General features: G+C 34.3%; 1 protein-coding gene across 2 annotated transcripts in view; it reads left to right on the forward strand.

Annotated features, from left to right (window-relative positions):
- The window catches only part of TAF1B (TATA-box binding protein associated factor, RNA polymerase I subunit B), a 108,859-nt gene extending 94,708 nt beyond the window's left edge, over positions 1–14,151 (forward strand). For both annotated transcript variants that reach the window (XM_051976105.1, XM_051976106.1), the window contains one exon: positions 758–14,151. In XM_051976105.1, coding sequence (XP_051832065.1) covers positions 758–950 — 193 coding nt within the window. In that variant the 3' untranslated portion in view covers positions 951–14,151. The remainder of the gene's footprint in view (positions 1–757) is intronic.
- Positions 14,152–15,644: the final 1,493 nt, after the last annotated feature.

The following is a 15,644-nucleotide window of genomic DNA, read 5'->3' on the forward strand; positions in this document are numbered from 1 at the left end:
TATGCTAGAGGTTCTGCATGACTTTTGTCTGTACATGGAAAATAATTAACCTCTTGAGGAAAATAGTTTAATAATATAATTTTTATGTAACAAAACCACTGATCCCCGGAACTCAGAATTTCAGATATAAGTTCCTCTAAGTCTATTCTGGGAAATCTCAATTCAAAAGAAAAAAATGGGTATCTTTAATCTCCATCTAAATCAGTAGTCTATAAATGACTATAAATAAATAAAAGCCCTATAAATGAGGCTTTTGATTCAATGGATTGTGTTGGATATGTGTAGAATTTACCCCAAAGGTGCCAGGGTTTAACTGAAAATAATCATTAGGATGGAAAGATGGGTTGTGTTCTACCCTCTCCCATTATAGACAGTCATGAGTTTATATCTCTTAACACAATTCCATTCAGCATTTCCTCATATTCCAATCTTATGTTCTCTCATTTTGAAGAGACTCACTACCATGGATTTAAGCTTTTCTATTTTGTTAAGTTGTGCAGGTCCTAAATTCTATGGGATCTCATTTAAATTCTCTAAAGATTCTGATTTCTCTTCTGAAACATTTTAGAATACTCTGCTTCCATTCCATTCATTCTTAAGAAAGAATGGGATTCTCTTTTATCAAGTATTGGTTCAATTTCCTTGATCTTGAAAATTGTATTTCAAGGAGTTTTAATCTTTTAGATCTATTATTCATCTTTCCTTCTGATTTTAAAAGAACATATTATTTAAATCATGTTTTCTTTTGTTTTTCTAGTTACTGTAAACATGTGACTACCTATGAAGAATCAAATTTTTCTATGAGCTACCAGTTTGTACTAAATTTTTTCTCCTTTTTACTGAGGATAAAGGCTTCACTACTTCATGAAGAGGTAAGCTTAATTGAAAAGAGACTCTTTTACAAAAAATATGAGAATAAAAGTAAAGCCTCCAAATCCAAAAAAGCATGAAGACCTTAAAAGTGGAAATGATTTTGAGAAATTTGCTTCTACATATATTCACAGTGTTTTTGCCACAAAACTGTACTTCATTACTTCGAAAGATTTATTGTTTCATTGTGCACAGTCCATCCATCATTGCAGATGACAAGTTTTACATATCTTAAGACATTTTAATGAGTTGCTGTAAGTCAAAAATAAATCCTGGTAGCCAGCATTCCTGTGATAAACCTCTTCAAACTTAGCTAGGATGATCCTTAGGCCTGTTGCCAGGCTCATCCTTGAAGTCTTGTCAACTTGATATCACCTGCCAGAGTGGTAATCTGCTGTCAGAGAGAATTCAGAATCACCTCTACACCATGAAGAAGCATCAAGAAGAACTTAATGGAAATAACATCGTTTATAAAGCCTTTATGTTAACATTATTGAGCAAAGCAAAATATTAGTCAGATGTTTTCATTCATTTGTGAAACAACCATTAAAACTGTTTTATCTTTATATTTCCCCTATGGCTTAGCTTGGGGTTTATTGAATCAAGTTAAAACAAAAGATGGGGGAATTTATTGCTTAAAAGTGACATAACTAAATCATATGTTGAATTAAAGTACAAAAGATTTTTTTAAATCATTTACATATGTGTGTATTAATCCATATGTATAATTACATAAGTGTTACAAATTTTCATTATATGTGTGTAGGCTCATACTTATGCATATAAACAGCTTTGGTGTAGTGACTAGAGAGCCATGTTTGGAGTTAGAAAAACGTAAGTTAAAAGTCCTGTTTCTGACACATTCTAGGTATGTGAAGTCACCTAATCTCTTAGTGCCTGTGGAAATAAGACTGAATTGCAGAGCAAATTGGTGAATTTCCTCATTGAGAATCCCTGTACCAATGAAATCATAGGTCATCTTTAAAATAACATATTTGTTTACATTCTCCTCCATTAGTCTGTAAGGTCTTTGAGAGCAAAGATCATGCTTTTGACAGTTTTTTGTATTATCACCAGGGCTTTGCCCAGTGCCTGGATACATGGAAAGTACTTTATAAATGCTTGTTGACTTGACTGTTTGACAATGCTTACAGAGTTCTGTATTAAAATAACAGTTATACTATATTAAAAACCGATATCTAATTTGAGCTATTTATAAATTTTTTCGGGAAATGAGTGCCACAGAAGTTACATAAATATTATGTCTGAAATTTTGTATTCATTTTTCAGCAAAAATTAAATTGTTTGCTAAAGAATTAAAATGGAAAACTTTCATTTGAATCTAGGTATTATGAATATTATATAAAGTATAGGGAGGTGTACAACTGACTGTATAGTCTTCACATTTATGAACCTTTAGTCCAAAGTAGGCCTCTTTAGAATGTGATAAAAATACATTGTGTCTTGAGTCAGTCTTGATAGATACATTTCTTTAATGGTGAGCTGGAGAAAGAATGTAATTGGAAGAAAAGAGAATAAAGAAAAACTTTGGAGATGTTTCTAGAATCTAGTTGAATTCATATAAACCCAAGTTGATTCAAGATATAAATATAAGCTTTGGTAAAGGAATATCAGACACACAATATTAACTTGCCAATAGTTAATACTTTTCACATTTTTATAAAAGGCAAAATTTGATGTTTAACAGTAGTCAGTAATTTTTTTGACTGTAAAAGAGATTTCGAATAACTATCCTCTCTTCCAGAGCTTTCATGCAAATCCTTTTTCAGCTCCCACTTGAAAGGGATCATAAGTTTCACTGAAAAGCCTTAGAGGTCCTTTATAGATCTGAGATTCTATGGTTCTTCAAGAGCTAATTGTTGGAATGAGACTATCTTTCAGTCTTTGTTGAAAGATCTTTTAATTGTGATTTATTCAAGCAATAGGTTTATTTTAATAGCTTAAAAATATTTTCTAGTTCATATTGATAAAAAAGAAATTTCAAGTAGTTGCAATACTTTTTTAACCTGTTATCTTTTGTATTTGATTTTATTATCTAAATATAGGCTCCAGTTATTTGAGCAGTTGGTAGTCCCTTAGTATGCAAATTTTATACCAACATTTTTTATTTCAGCAGTTTTATTTTTCCAATTACATGTAAATATAGGTCTCAGCATTCATTTTTGAAAGATTTCAAGTTCCAAATTTTTCCTCTTACCTTCTCTTTATTTTCAACTATAATAAGCATGAATTAAGACAGTTTTGACATACTACCTCATTTAATCACCCTGGCATAAAAAAAAAAAAAAAAACTAAAAGTGACAAAACTCAGCAATAAATGGTTCCTAAAAAAGTAGGTTTGCCCATATATTGCCAAAATAGTTTGTAGAGAACAATAAAGATATACAACAAAAGTGATAAATATTCATACTTTTAATTTCACTCAATAATAGGTCCTCAGATAACAGCTAAATGTGGGGGTGGGGGGTTGAAGGGCTCATCTTAGAAGCCTCTCTAATTTTATAAGTATAAAATTATAATTATTACCTAACCAGCATATCATTTCTCTTTGAAAGATCATTAGTGAGGATTATGGAAAATGTGGGCATAATCGTCCCACAAAACCCCAAGTTCTAAGTATGTCCCAGAAGGAATAATGAAGAAAACCAGAAATTTAGCTATAAAACTCTTCCATCCAGTATAGAGCTACATCAGAAGACTAATATAATCTTATGAAAGACAGACAAGCCATAGTAGGTAAAAACAGCAGACCAGACAACAGCAGACAGTGCCAGAGCAATACCTAGCAAAGGGCAACCCTAGAGTTTCAGGCACAGCAGGAGGCCAGATCATAGGAGCACCGGGTTCAGGGTGACCCCAGAAGACCAGTAGGACATGATGCAGCTTAAAACTGTATAAAATGTGGAACAACCCCAGAAATCCGACAGAAGCAAGAAATGAGCCCAGATCAGGAACCTATACCTGAGGCACCCACACAGCCTATGCAAAATGCTATCTAATATCCAGGTTCCTTGACTTTGAACCACTGTGAGAGAAAGAATACACGGTTTCTACAAAATGTAGGCCCTATTCTTGGCCATTCTACTCAGCAGCAGGCAATACCTGTCTACACCATCCAGAAGAGTAGAAGTAGAGTTTGACCCAGACAAAACCCCTGTTTCTTCCAGAAACAGAAGCTAGAAATGAGGAAAGAAGAAAATACCCAGCTCAATGAAAAAAAATTTTGGACTGAAATATCCAATAATTAAATGTAGTAGAAGACTATTCCATAAATTCAAGTAAGGCCTTGGGGGGAAAATTTTTTTAGCCAAAAAGATCACAGGAATACCTGTAAATAAGATGTAAAGTAGCTAAAGAGGAAAAAATGGCAAGCAGAATTAACTTAGAACAGATAATGATAAACCTTATCCAGGATAATTCTTGAAAATTTAAAGGGTTGATCCAAACAAAGTGACTCAATGAGATAATAAGAAATAATAAAAGAAAAAAATTGAAAGAATAAAAGAAAATATAAGATGTTAGGAAACAAATCAATATTAAAGTCTTCAGACTACCTGAAAATCATAATTTCTCTTCCCAACCCCCTTTCCAACTTTGGATACAATATTTTCAGAAATCATATGTAAATTGCCCAGATCTTTAAGAACAAACTTTCTTTTTTGAAAGAAATTCCAAAATTCCAGAAAAATGGGGGAATAATTGGGGAAAAAAAATAGGAGAAAAGGGAATTTACTGTCCCATGTTATAGGAGTATATGAAATGAAACATGCAGATATGGAGTAAAGGATCAAGGGAATCAGATTTCTATGATTCACTTTCATCTTGACTTAAGTAAAAAAGAGTTGAATACATGCAAAGTGAAGTGTCTAAATACAATTAAACTCAATGGAGAAAGGAGAGGAAAAGTTAGAGTTCAAAAGAAGGGCAAGAAATATGAGGGAGTAGTTATAATCTCCACTTCTATCTCTTTTCCTCCCAAAATCCTTCCTCGATCAAGTGGGAGCATAAAGGGAGGAAAATAGTAAGAATCTGTGATTGAGTATGAGTCAAAGCCAAAAAGATACTATCTCTTATAGATCACAAATATTAGGTAAATTCTTAAAACACCTTTGTGAAGAGGGAGACAGAGGGACAAAGAGAAGAAAGCAATAAAGGACAATATGAAAGGCAATAAACAACGAATAGTTAAAATAATGTAAACAGGGTGAATTCTCCCATAAAACATAAGAAGGTAGCAGAATGGATTAGAGGGTAGAATTGAGCAATATATTTGTTACAAGAAATATACTTGAAGCAAAGAATCACACAATATTAAAATGAATTGGAGCAGAATCTATTATGCTTCAGGTGAATTCAAAAAAAAGGATAGTAATCCTGATTTTTGACAAAAAATATAGTAAAGAATTGACAGTAAAAAATCAGCTCAGACACTTTCTCTTTAAAGACATCATATAGATAATGAATCAGTGAATGAATATCTATACATATGCATATACATATTTATACATACATATGCATATGTGAATGTATGTATTCATCAAATAGTATGGCATCTAAATAAGAAAATGCTTATCAGATTTTAGGGAGGAATAGTAATTATGAGTCATTATAACATTATAATAATATGTAACAGAAATTGACAATAATGAAGCCTTTTCAGGTCTAGATAAACAAGAACAAAGTTAAGGATGTGAATAATATTTTTGAAAAGTTAAAGATGATAGCTCCCAGGTGATGGATGGGAACAGAAAAGAATTTGCATATTTCTTACCTGTGAATGGCACCATTATAAAAATTGACCATGAGGCATACACATCTCACAAATGCAGAAAAACAAATACTAATTACATCTTTTTCTGACCATTATGCAATTTTAAAATTACATTTTAAAAAGTCTTTAAAGAATTAAAAAATCAATGGAGACTAAATCACTCAATCTAAAAGAATTAGTGGATCAAAAAAGAAATCATAGAATCAATCAAAATCACAGTAAGAAGGCAGCATACCAAGACTTATGGAATATAGCTAAAGCAGTCCTTCAGGGAAAATTCATATCTCAGGGCTTTCTTTAACAAAAAAAAATAAGAATTTTGGGAACTTTTACTCAATTCTTAATATTTTCCTATATCTCAACTTCCTTCTATTAAAATCATTGCTATAGAACAAAAACATCTCCCAGGTCTCCTGCCTATGTTAACTTATTAAAGACTTTAGAGTTCTGAGAAGACATTTGGTTCTTAGTTTTCTACTAGGAAGACAACAGAAACAAGACAACAAATCAACTTTACTCTTCCTTAATTGTTTTAAAAAACAAATTATAGGTAACTTTGAGCAATGTTAAGACCAAATACTTTTTAAAATTCAATTTTATTTTTTGAAACAAAAATTTTAAATTTCCCCCATCAACTCCTTCTCTCTGTTTGTTTTACCTGCTCACCCCCAAACCAAGAAAGCAAAAATAAAACAAATAAACAAAATCAACACCCTGTTACAAACATGTATAGTCAAGCAAAACAAATTCCTACATTGGCTTGTCTAAAAAAAATTTCTTAAAGTATACTTGAGTCCACTCAGGAGTTGTGAAGTGTTTCATTATTAGTTTTTTGCAATTGTGATTATTCATTATTGGATTAAAAAAAAAATTTGTCCTTCTCAAAATCAAGTCTTTGTATTGAGGTGTCAATTTCATTAATCTTTTGATTTTTTTCAATATTTCTGCTTTGTTGTTTATTTGGTGGGGGAAGGAGAGGCAAGGGTGGAGTAAGATGCTCCCAAGTTCTTATTTTCTTTTGCTGAAGAAAGCCCTGAGATATGAATTTTCACCTAAGCGCTGCTTTATTGTTGTATCCCATAAGACTTGATATGCTACCTTGCTGTGATTTTCTTTGATGACATTTTCTATTGTTTCTATGATTTGTTCTTTGATCCACTAATTCTTTAGATTAAGTGATTTAGTCTTCTTAATTTTTAATTCTTTAAAGGCACTTTTTAAAATGTGTGTATTTCAACAAGTAAACTATAAAATAGGTGTTGCAAGGTGGATGGATTGGGTAAGGCTAGAAAAGACAGGTCTTGATTGATTTTTCATAGATGTGACTTGTGGCTTTCTAGGAATTTAATGATTAAAAAGGGTCCTTTTGCCACTTGTGTGCCACCATATTTAGTGATTTGTATAAGAATTTCTTTTCCAAAATCTTGTTTTATATTTATGATAACAAAAGTCTTTTACTATCATGAAGTATGATTTTGTAATTAAAATGTTGGTACTGGTCCTCCAAAATGTAATGTAAAAGCACATTTAAGACAAAATAGAGACATACATTTTAAATAGCAAGAATATGGTACCCAGTGAAATTTTACATGATTTTTCAATCCTTTATCTGACAAACAGTTATTGAATATTTACTATATAGGTAGAGGTAGGTGTGGCAAAATGTGGGAGGTACAAAATGAATAAGAAAGATAAAGTTCCTCTTCCCAAAGAGTTTATAATTTAACAGGCAACAGAATGCATGTCCAAACAACTATAGAAAGCAAAATTTCAAAGTCCAATAAAAAGTTTTATGATAACTCAAGGAATAAACAAATTATTTCCAGCATGGGGTGGGGAGGAGAAATTCTAGAGGAGGTGACATTTGAACTAGCATTTGGAAGATAGAATTGGGGGAGGGTTAGAGTATATCGGGTATATGGGGACATGATAAATAATGAACAGAAGGCATCAAAATGAGGAAACAGAAAAATTCTACATACAGGCAACATGAATGGGGGTGCGGATATAGTTAGGGATGTCATGGATTAGAAAATAAAGGATTCAAGTTATCTAGTGTGCCTTTGTATATGTATACAGATTGATATGTTTGAATAAAAAGTTGATCTTATAAACAACTTTAATCTTTCAACTAAAGGCTATAGCAGAAGTGATTTGGGGCTTTTGTCACTGATTTTCATTTATTAACCAATACAGGTCTGAAGCCAAGCTCCACGTAGTCATTGTTTGGGCCCATTTGGCCCAGAGTGAATGTAAATAGAAATTCTTTTATTATTATTATTATTACATTCTTTTTTTAATAATTTTTTTTTTATTTTCAAAACATATGCACGGATAATTGGACACCATTGACCTGTTTCAGATTTTCCCTTCTTTCCCCAACCCCTCCCCTAGACGGCAAGAAATTCAATATATGTTAAACATGTTAAAATATGTTAAATTCAAGATGTATAAATGCATTTATATAATTCTCTTGCTGCACAAGAGAAAACATCAAAAAAAGAAAATAAATAAGAAAACAAAATGTAAATGAACAACAACAAAAAGATAATGGCGTGTTGTGATCCACATTCAGTTCCTACAGTCCTTTCTCTGGGTGTAGTAAATAGCAGTTCTTTCTGTTTGGCCAGAGACCTTGAGAGTATTCTCCTCTCTGGTGGATATATTTGTTTTTCTGTTTAGTTGGTTAGGTACAAGAGGCCATTCTCCGCCTCACTTCTTAATTAGCTTTAATCACTGATTGGGCCCTTCCTCTGTCAAAGTGAGACCTGATGAAAACCTTAGTTTAAAAGGTCTAATGTCTCCCACTACATCCAGAGCCATCTCTAGTCATCCTGATCTGTATCTGGCCACTGACCCCAGATGGAGGAGAAAGCGAAACTGCTGACCTTGCCCAGCCCTCCCTCATTAAAATCCAGTTCACATGCCTCTCATGGCATCACCTTCTTGATGTCATGGTCCCCTCAGAGAACAAAAAACAAACAGTAGCAGAAGTGATGGACTTAGAGGCTTAGGAAAAGACCTTCAGCTTAAGAACCTGGATTTGGCATCAGAAACATCAGGATGAATGCCTTGATGTGATAATATTCATCTAAGCAAAGTCTACGCCATTAGCCAGATGATAATCTTGTAATATTAACATACAAACAATAATGACTACAGAGCAATATTAAGAACATTTTTTGAAAGTGGTGCAAATGATGGTGGATGAAATAGCAGCTAGGGCAAAGTGATACTAGCTTCTCCCTAGATTGTTTTATACTAGACTGAATAAGAAATGTGGACATTTCAGACTATTAGAAAAAGAAAAAACTGGAAGTATTTTTCATTGATTTCACAGTTTTATTAAGAGGAGTGTATTTTTTGGTTTTGGTGTGGAAAGAATTTTAATATAAAGTCTTAAAAACAAAGACTAAAAATACTTGAAATGAGTCAGATATAGTGAGTTATCAATAACACAAGTTTGTTTCTTAAAACTAAAAATGGTTTATTAAGTGGTCCTCATCATATAATTATGTAATATTCTCTCTAAAATATAATGTTCTGTGTTAAGGTTTTCTTGGAGTCTCTAGGAGCAGCTTTCATTTCAGTTCAGTAATCACAAGAGTAGCCAGGTGATTAAAGTCCAAACCCTTTATTGTCTCCTTCAAAGTCTTGTCTCCTTCACTTGGGGTTCAGCTAGTTTTCTGGAGGTCCATCTCTCTCCTTGGTTCCGAGAGCTTGAGCTCCCCCGCCTGCCTTCTCTGGCTTCTGAATCTCCCTGACTCCAAAGGTTTGTGCTTCAACCTTTAGCCACTACAAAGGTGGATGATGGAATGAATCTGTCTCAGCTTCCGAGAACTTCTGATGTACCTGCCTTTTTTGGCCCTGAGAGCCTCTCACTTATATGTTCCACACTGAGTGTGCACCAATCATTATATCACTAGGAAACCATTATTTGTTGTAGGATTAAATCATTGCTAAAGTAGATTTAACCATTGTCTCCTCAATTCCACTTAGTACCTTGTTTCAAGTTCTGGCCCATAACATCTTCTTGTAGATTAAATCAATCATACTCAACCATGCTAAATTAAATAACTATTGTCTCTATCAATTCCACTGACTTAGCATCTTCTTTCAAGTTCTGAACCATAATATCTCCTGCTTTCTTTTGTTTTTGGAACATAAGTAGTCATGACCTCCCTGACTTCTCAAGGAGGTGAGAACCCTCAAAAAGGAGGTGATCACGCCTTCCCTGACTGCTCAAAAAAGGGGTGAAAACACCATAAAAGGAGGTGATCACACCTCCCTGACAGGAAGGGAGATGAAAACACCAAAGTAAATGGAAAATCAAATCAGATTAGCGGGTTTCTGAAGGTCTCACTCCCATCAAAATGGGAGGTATTACACATAATTACATAAATTACATAAGCACATAACAATATAACACAGACTAGTAGTGATGTAACAAATAACATGAATCAAAACGAGGAATTATATATGTCCATAAGACCTAGAAATAGTCCAAAAGGAATCTATTGTCCATTACTTCATGTACCAGGAATCCAATAATTCCTACAAATTTTGAAGTCCTGCAATAGTCTTATCAACAATTTTTCATCTCAGGAAATCCAATGATTCCTGCTGGTTTTAAAGTTCTTTAACAGTCTCATTATCAGCTATGCTCTTTCAGTGCCAGATGTTTTTTAGATCTTCTCCTTTGTTTTGAGGTTTTTCTCTTTTTTTCTGTCTCTCTCCAATGGACAAGGCAAATACAGCTCGTTGGCACCCATCTGATTCCTTCTCCATTTGTAGAAATACAAGCAAACCCTTTCTCCCCAGCAGTTAACCTATCTGGTCCCTTCTATTTACCACTTTCTAAATCTCTTCTCATCACCTGGCAATTACATTGGAGTTGCGGATTATATTGGAGCTACTCGCTCTGGACAGTGCTCTTCTGTTGGGTTAAAAAGCCTGTATTCTCTCCAATTGTAATCCCTTTCTGCTGTCTGATTGCTTTTCTGCTGGTTGATCATGTAATCCCTTTCTGCCATCTGATTGCCTTTTGGCTGATTGATTATGTCTTAATATTGAACTTCTAAAGACTGACTGAGTGTAACTTTGGCAGCCATCATACCCCACCTGGGGCCCTGAAGCTGGGCCCTGCCTCTCATTTCCCTGGATCAGTCTACATTCTGTGAGGCCCAGTGGAAGCCCTTGTGGCATTTTGGACATGGGGTTTTGGGTCTTCTCTCAGCCTGACTTCTCATTTTACCTCTCTGTACCTAAACTAGGCTCTCAGATGTCCAATTTTTCCACACTGAAAGCATCAATGAGTTTCTCTAGAAGTCGCTTGCCAAGAGGGACCCTGTCTTCTGAATGTTCATCATAATCTGGGTATAATAAGCATTTGTGCCCACTATGGCACAGCACCTTATGATCTCCTCTAAAGGAGCATCTTTGTGTAGTGCCCATATAATTCTTCTACAAACCTCATAAACGTTTTCTTTAGCCAGTTGTCTGATTATTATTCTTGTAGCTGCATTTTCTCCAATGGTTCTTGTTACAGCTGTCTGCAGACATCCCACAAAATCAGCAAAAGATTCATTGGGACCTTGCTCTATTTTCATGAAGGCTTCCCCTCCATTTTTCCTGGGAAGGAGCACTAAGCTTTGATTGCAGCAGCAGCAATTTGTTCATAAGCTGCTATGGGGTGATTAGTCTGTGCTAAACTGTCTGTGTATTGATCTTCATCTGCTAGTTGATCAAAGATAATTGGAATATTAACTCCAGTTTGCTTATTGCATTGGGCTTGAATACTGCATAATTCATGATACTCTGAAAGCCACAACAAGTTTTGTCCAGATTCTAAACATGTCCTTGCTATGGATTTCCAGTCACTAGGGATTATGGTTTCATAAGCCAAATTCTCTAGTAGCATCTTAACATAAGACAATGTAGCCCCATAAAGAGTGCAACCTTTTTTCAAATCCTTAATTTTTTCCAGATGAAAAGGAGTGTATCTTCTCCATTGTTGACCTGAAGAGTCAAACTCTTCAATCACAGGGTATGCATTTATTAAATCGGATATATCCTGTCCTTCTTTTTTAGCCTTAACCAGTGCCTTTTGTAATCTTGTCATAGGCTGCTTCATAGATGGTGCTGATTGTGTTGCTGCCTTTTTCCCTCCTCCTTCTCCCTCCACTCATGAAGGGTTAATTGAGGGGTGGAGGGTCATGAGATGGGGAATGCCCTAATGGCTTCTGCTGTGAAGCATTACACTCAGAATTGTACTTAACTCCATTCTTATCTGATTCTTCATCTTTTTCACCTAGTTTGTCTGGATCATCTCCCTCCTGCTCTTTCTTCTTTTTCCTTGTTCTATAACTTATATAATTTCCTAAAGCCAGTTGCATTAAATTATATGTATAAAGTTTTTCCTTGGAAATTGAGTCAGGTCCATTATCATTGTAGAATTGACATAGTTGCTCTCCTACTAATTTCCACTTGTTTGGAATTCTTTTTCCTTAGAGAACCAAGGAGATGTGTACTGTACTGTTTCTAAAAGTTTAATGATCTGCTCCCAAGTTAATGAGTTTAACTAAGCTTTTGACACATTTTCCTTGAATTGGAAAAAAAGGCTGTTTTCTAAACATCCATCTCATTTCAGCTGAAATATTACTTTAGCCCTTAACAAAGTTTCCTTGTCTGTTTTTGTACTTATCCTAATTTTTGGGTCACAGTTGAAGGTTCTTGGTCCCAAGTTCAGGCATCAAAATGTAATATTCTCTGTTGAGGTTTTCTTGGGGTCTCTGGGAGCAGCCTTTGCTTCAGTTCAGTAATCACCACATGAGTAGACAGGGGTTAAATTCCAAATTCTGTATTGTCTCCTTCACTTGGGGTTTGGCTAGTTTTCTGGAGGCCGGTCTCTCTCCTTGGTTCCAAGAGCTTGAGCTCCCACCTGCCTTCTCAGACTTCTGAATCTCTCCGACTCCAAAGGTTTGTGCTTCAGCTCCAGTCACCACAAAGGATGATGGAATGAATCTGTCTCAACCTCCAAGAGCTTGTAATGTGCTTGTCTTTTTTGCCCTGAGAGCTTCTATCTTATATGCTCCACACTGAATACACACCAATCATTATATCACTAGGAAACCATTATTTGTTGTAGGATTAAATCAATGCTAAACTAGATTTAACCATTGTCTCCTCAATTCCACTTAGTACTTAGTTTCAAGTTCTAGCCCATAACATCTCCTTGAAGGATTAAATCAATCATACTGAACCATGCTAAATTAGACAACTATTATTTCTATCAATTCCACTGACTTAGTACTTTGTAAGAATCCTCTGTTTCAAGTTCAGAGTTCTGGCCCATAACAATTAAGGTATATCTTTTTTTAAATTACAAAACACTGATTTTTTTCAAGCTAAACTTTTTAAATCTGATTAACTTTAAAACATGAGAAGAAACCTCCCCTCCTCCTTTGCACAGTCAATTGCACGGTCAATCCATCAATAAACATTTATTAATAAGTACCTACTATGTACCAGGCATTATGCTAAGCACTAGGAATACAAAAAAAGGAAAATATAGTCCCTGCCCTCAAGGAGTTTACAATCTAATGAGACAACATGTAACAAATACATACCTAGCAAGCTATATACAAGATAAATAGAAAATAATTAAAAGGGAATGGGCACTGAAATTAAGAGGATTGGGGAAGATTTTTTGTTAAAGGTGGAATTTTAGTTGGGACTTAAAGGAAGCTAGAGAGGTCAGATGTCAGCATGAAGGAGGGAGAGAATTCCAAGTATGGCATGAACAGCCAAAGAAAATGCTCGGAGCAGAGAGATGGAGAGTCTTGTTCATAGAATAGCCAAGAGACCAAAGTCACTTGACTGAGTGGTACTTGTCTGGGAGGAAGGTGTAAGATGACAGAAAAGGTAGGAGTTGCTTGGGTCATGAAAAACTTTATATGCCAAACAAAGCATTTTGCATTTGCTCATGGATGCAATAAGAAACCACTGAAGTTTCTTGAGTAGGAGGATGACATGATTGGACCTGTACCTTAGAGAAATCACACTAGTGGCTGGATGGAGGATGAAGCAGAGGGAGCACAAAGCAGGCAGACTCATCAGCAGGTTACTGCAGTAATTGAGGCACATGACTGGTACCAGATTGTCGGCAGTATCAGAAGAGAGAAGATATATTCTATAAATATTGCAAAGGTGAAATCGAGATCTTGGCAACAGCATAGTTATATGGGCGGTTCAAAGATAGCTAGGAAACCAAGATGTTAAGGAGGCAAGGAAGATTGTGCATATTTTCATATTTATGTATTGATCAGTTATGCTGACTTTTCTCTACCTTAAAAAAAGTTCTTTGTTATATGTGATGGCTCTTTGGGAGGAGAATGGGTGTATTAATTAATAGATATGTTAATATGTATATCATATATATGTAAATATTCAACAGATTTCAATAAAATTTATATTTTTTAAAACTTCAACTCTTTAAATGGTTAAGTAGTCTGCTTTGGGATATCTTGGGTTCTATCCTAACTGGAGAGCTTCAAGCAAAGACTAGATAACAACCAGTTATATTGTAGGAGGGATTCTTTTTTTTCATATGCATTAGATTAAATAGCCTCTCTGTCCCTTCTAACTGAGATCTTATAATTCCCTAATTGGGGACTAATTTTATTCTGATGGGCAAGTCACTTAACCTCTCTATGCCTGTTTCCTCATAAATAAAATAGAGGCAATGCTTTACTCACTCACCTCATAGGTTTATCCATAAAGCATATGATAAACCGAAACTCTATAAAAATGTGAGCTTTGATTAATAATAATATATTTTACCAGTCTCCTTCCCATGGCCAGTTCTATCACAAGGAGGTATATGTGCATGTAATTATTTTTAAACCATCAAAATCCCAAAGTAACTTAAAATCATAGATCAGAAAAATTAGAGTAGAAAGAGACCTTAGTAGGAATGTGATTATTCCAATATCCCTTTTACAAATGAAACAAAGGGGCAGATTTGTAAACTTGTGCAGTTTCACATACCCAGTATTTAAAGACAAGTATTCTGATTCCAAGTGCATTCCTTTTCCATTGCACAGCACTGAAAAGCTGAAATTTTTCTTAGCTTTATTTTGGTAAATGGAAAACTACAATACTGAACTTTAGTATTGGAGCAAATAAAAAATGGAGAATAGTAGCTCCCATTTCTAGAGTGTGTTCAGATTTTCCTCACAAGTCTAGATAATAGCAATTGTCATCTGCATTTTCCAAAGAATATTTCATCAGCATCAGTTAAGGGGAAAAGTTTAAAATATGGTCTTCCCTTTTTGTGGTTGTTTTTTACTTCAAAGTGTACTCTTTTTTTAAGGCAGTTTGGATCCCTATATACTCAGGGGGAAGTTAGACTTAAAAGAGAATATTCTGATTTGTTTCATGTTTAATCTTCTAGCAGTTTTGTCAATCAGCATTATTTTATGACTATAATAATAATTAATATATGTCAGAGTTATCTAGTACCTTATCTCCAGTGAGATTCTTTGGAAACTTTAGCATTGCTACACTCCAAATAAAGCCCCTGCCTCAAAGCAGGGTTAAATAGCCCAGGGCTAGGAAGTCTACCACAACTCTGCTATTGGCAACCTTGCATTTAACCTGATTTTTGTTACTTGAACAGTTTTTTCCTCTTTTCTTTTTTAATCCTGAGTCTACACAGAACTATATTAACTAAAAGAAAGAAAAATGAATTTTCTGGAGCATAGAGAAGAATATGAATATAAGTTCTTATTAAAAGTTTTGTGAATCATTGTCAGAAAATACAAATTGATAATAACCCATTTTTCTCAAGTATCAAACCAGTAAAATATTTATTTTAAAATACCTTTTTTTATCCTTGAAAGTTCATTTAATTCTTACAATATCAAATATATTGTAAAATACAGTTAAGGATCTTTTAGTATTATAGCTTATGCCATTATAA

The sequence above is a fragment of the Antechinus flavipes genome, chromosome 2 (genome assembly GCF_016432865.1).
Source record: "Antechinus flavipes isolate AdamAnt ecotype Samford, QLD, Australia chromosome 2, AdamAnt_v2, whole genome shotgun sequence".
NCBI classification, from domain to species: domain Eukaryota; kingdom Metazoa; phylum Chordata; class Mammalia; order Dasyuromorphia; family Dasyuridae; genus Antechinus; species Antechinus flavipes.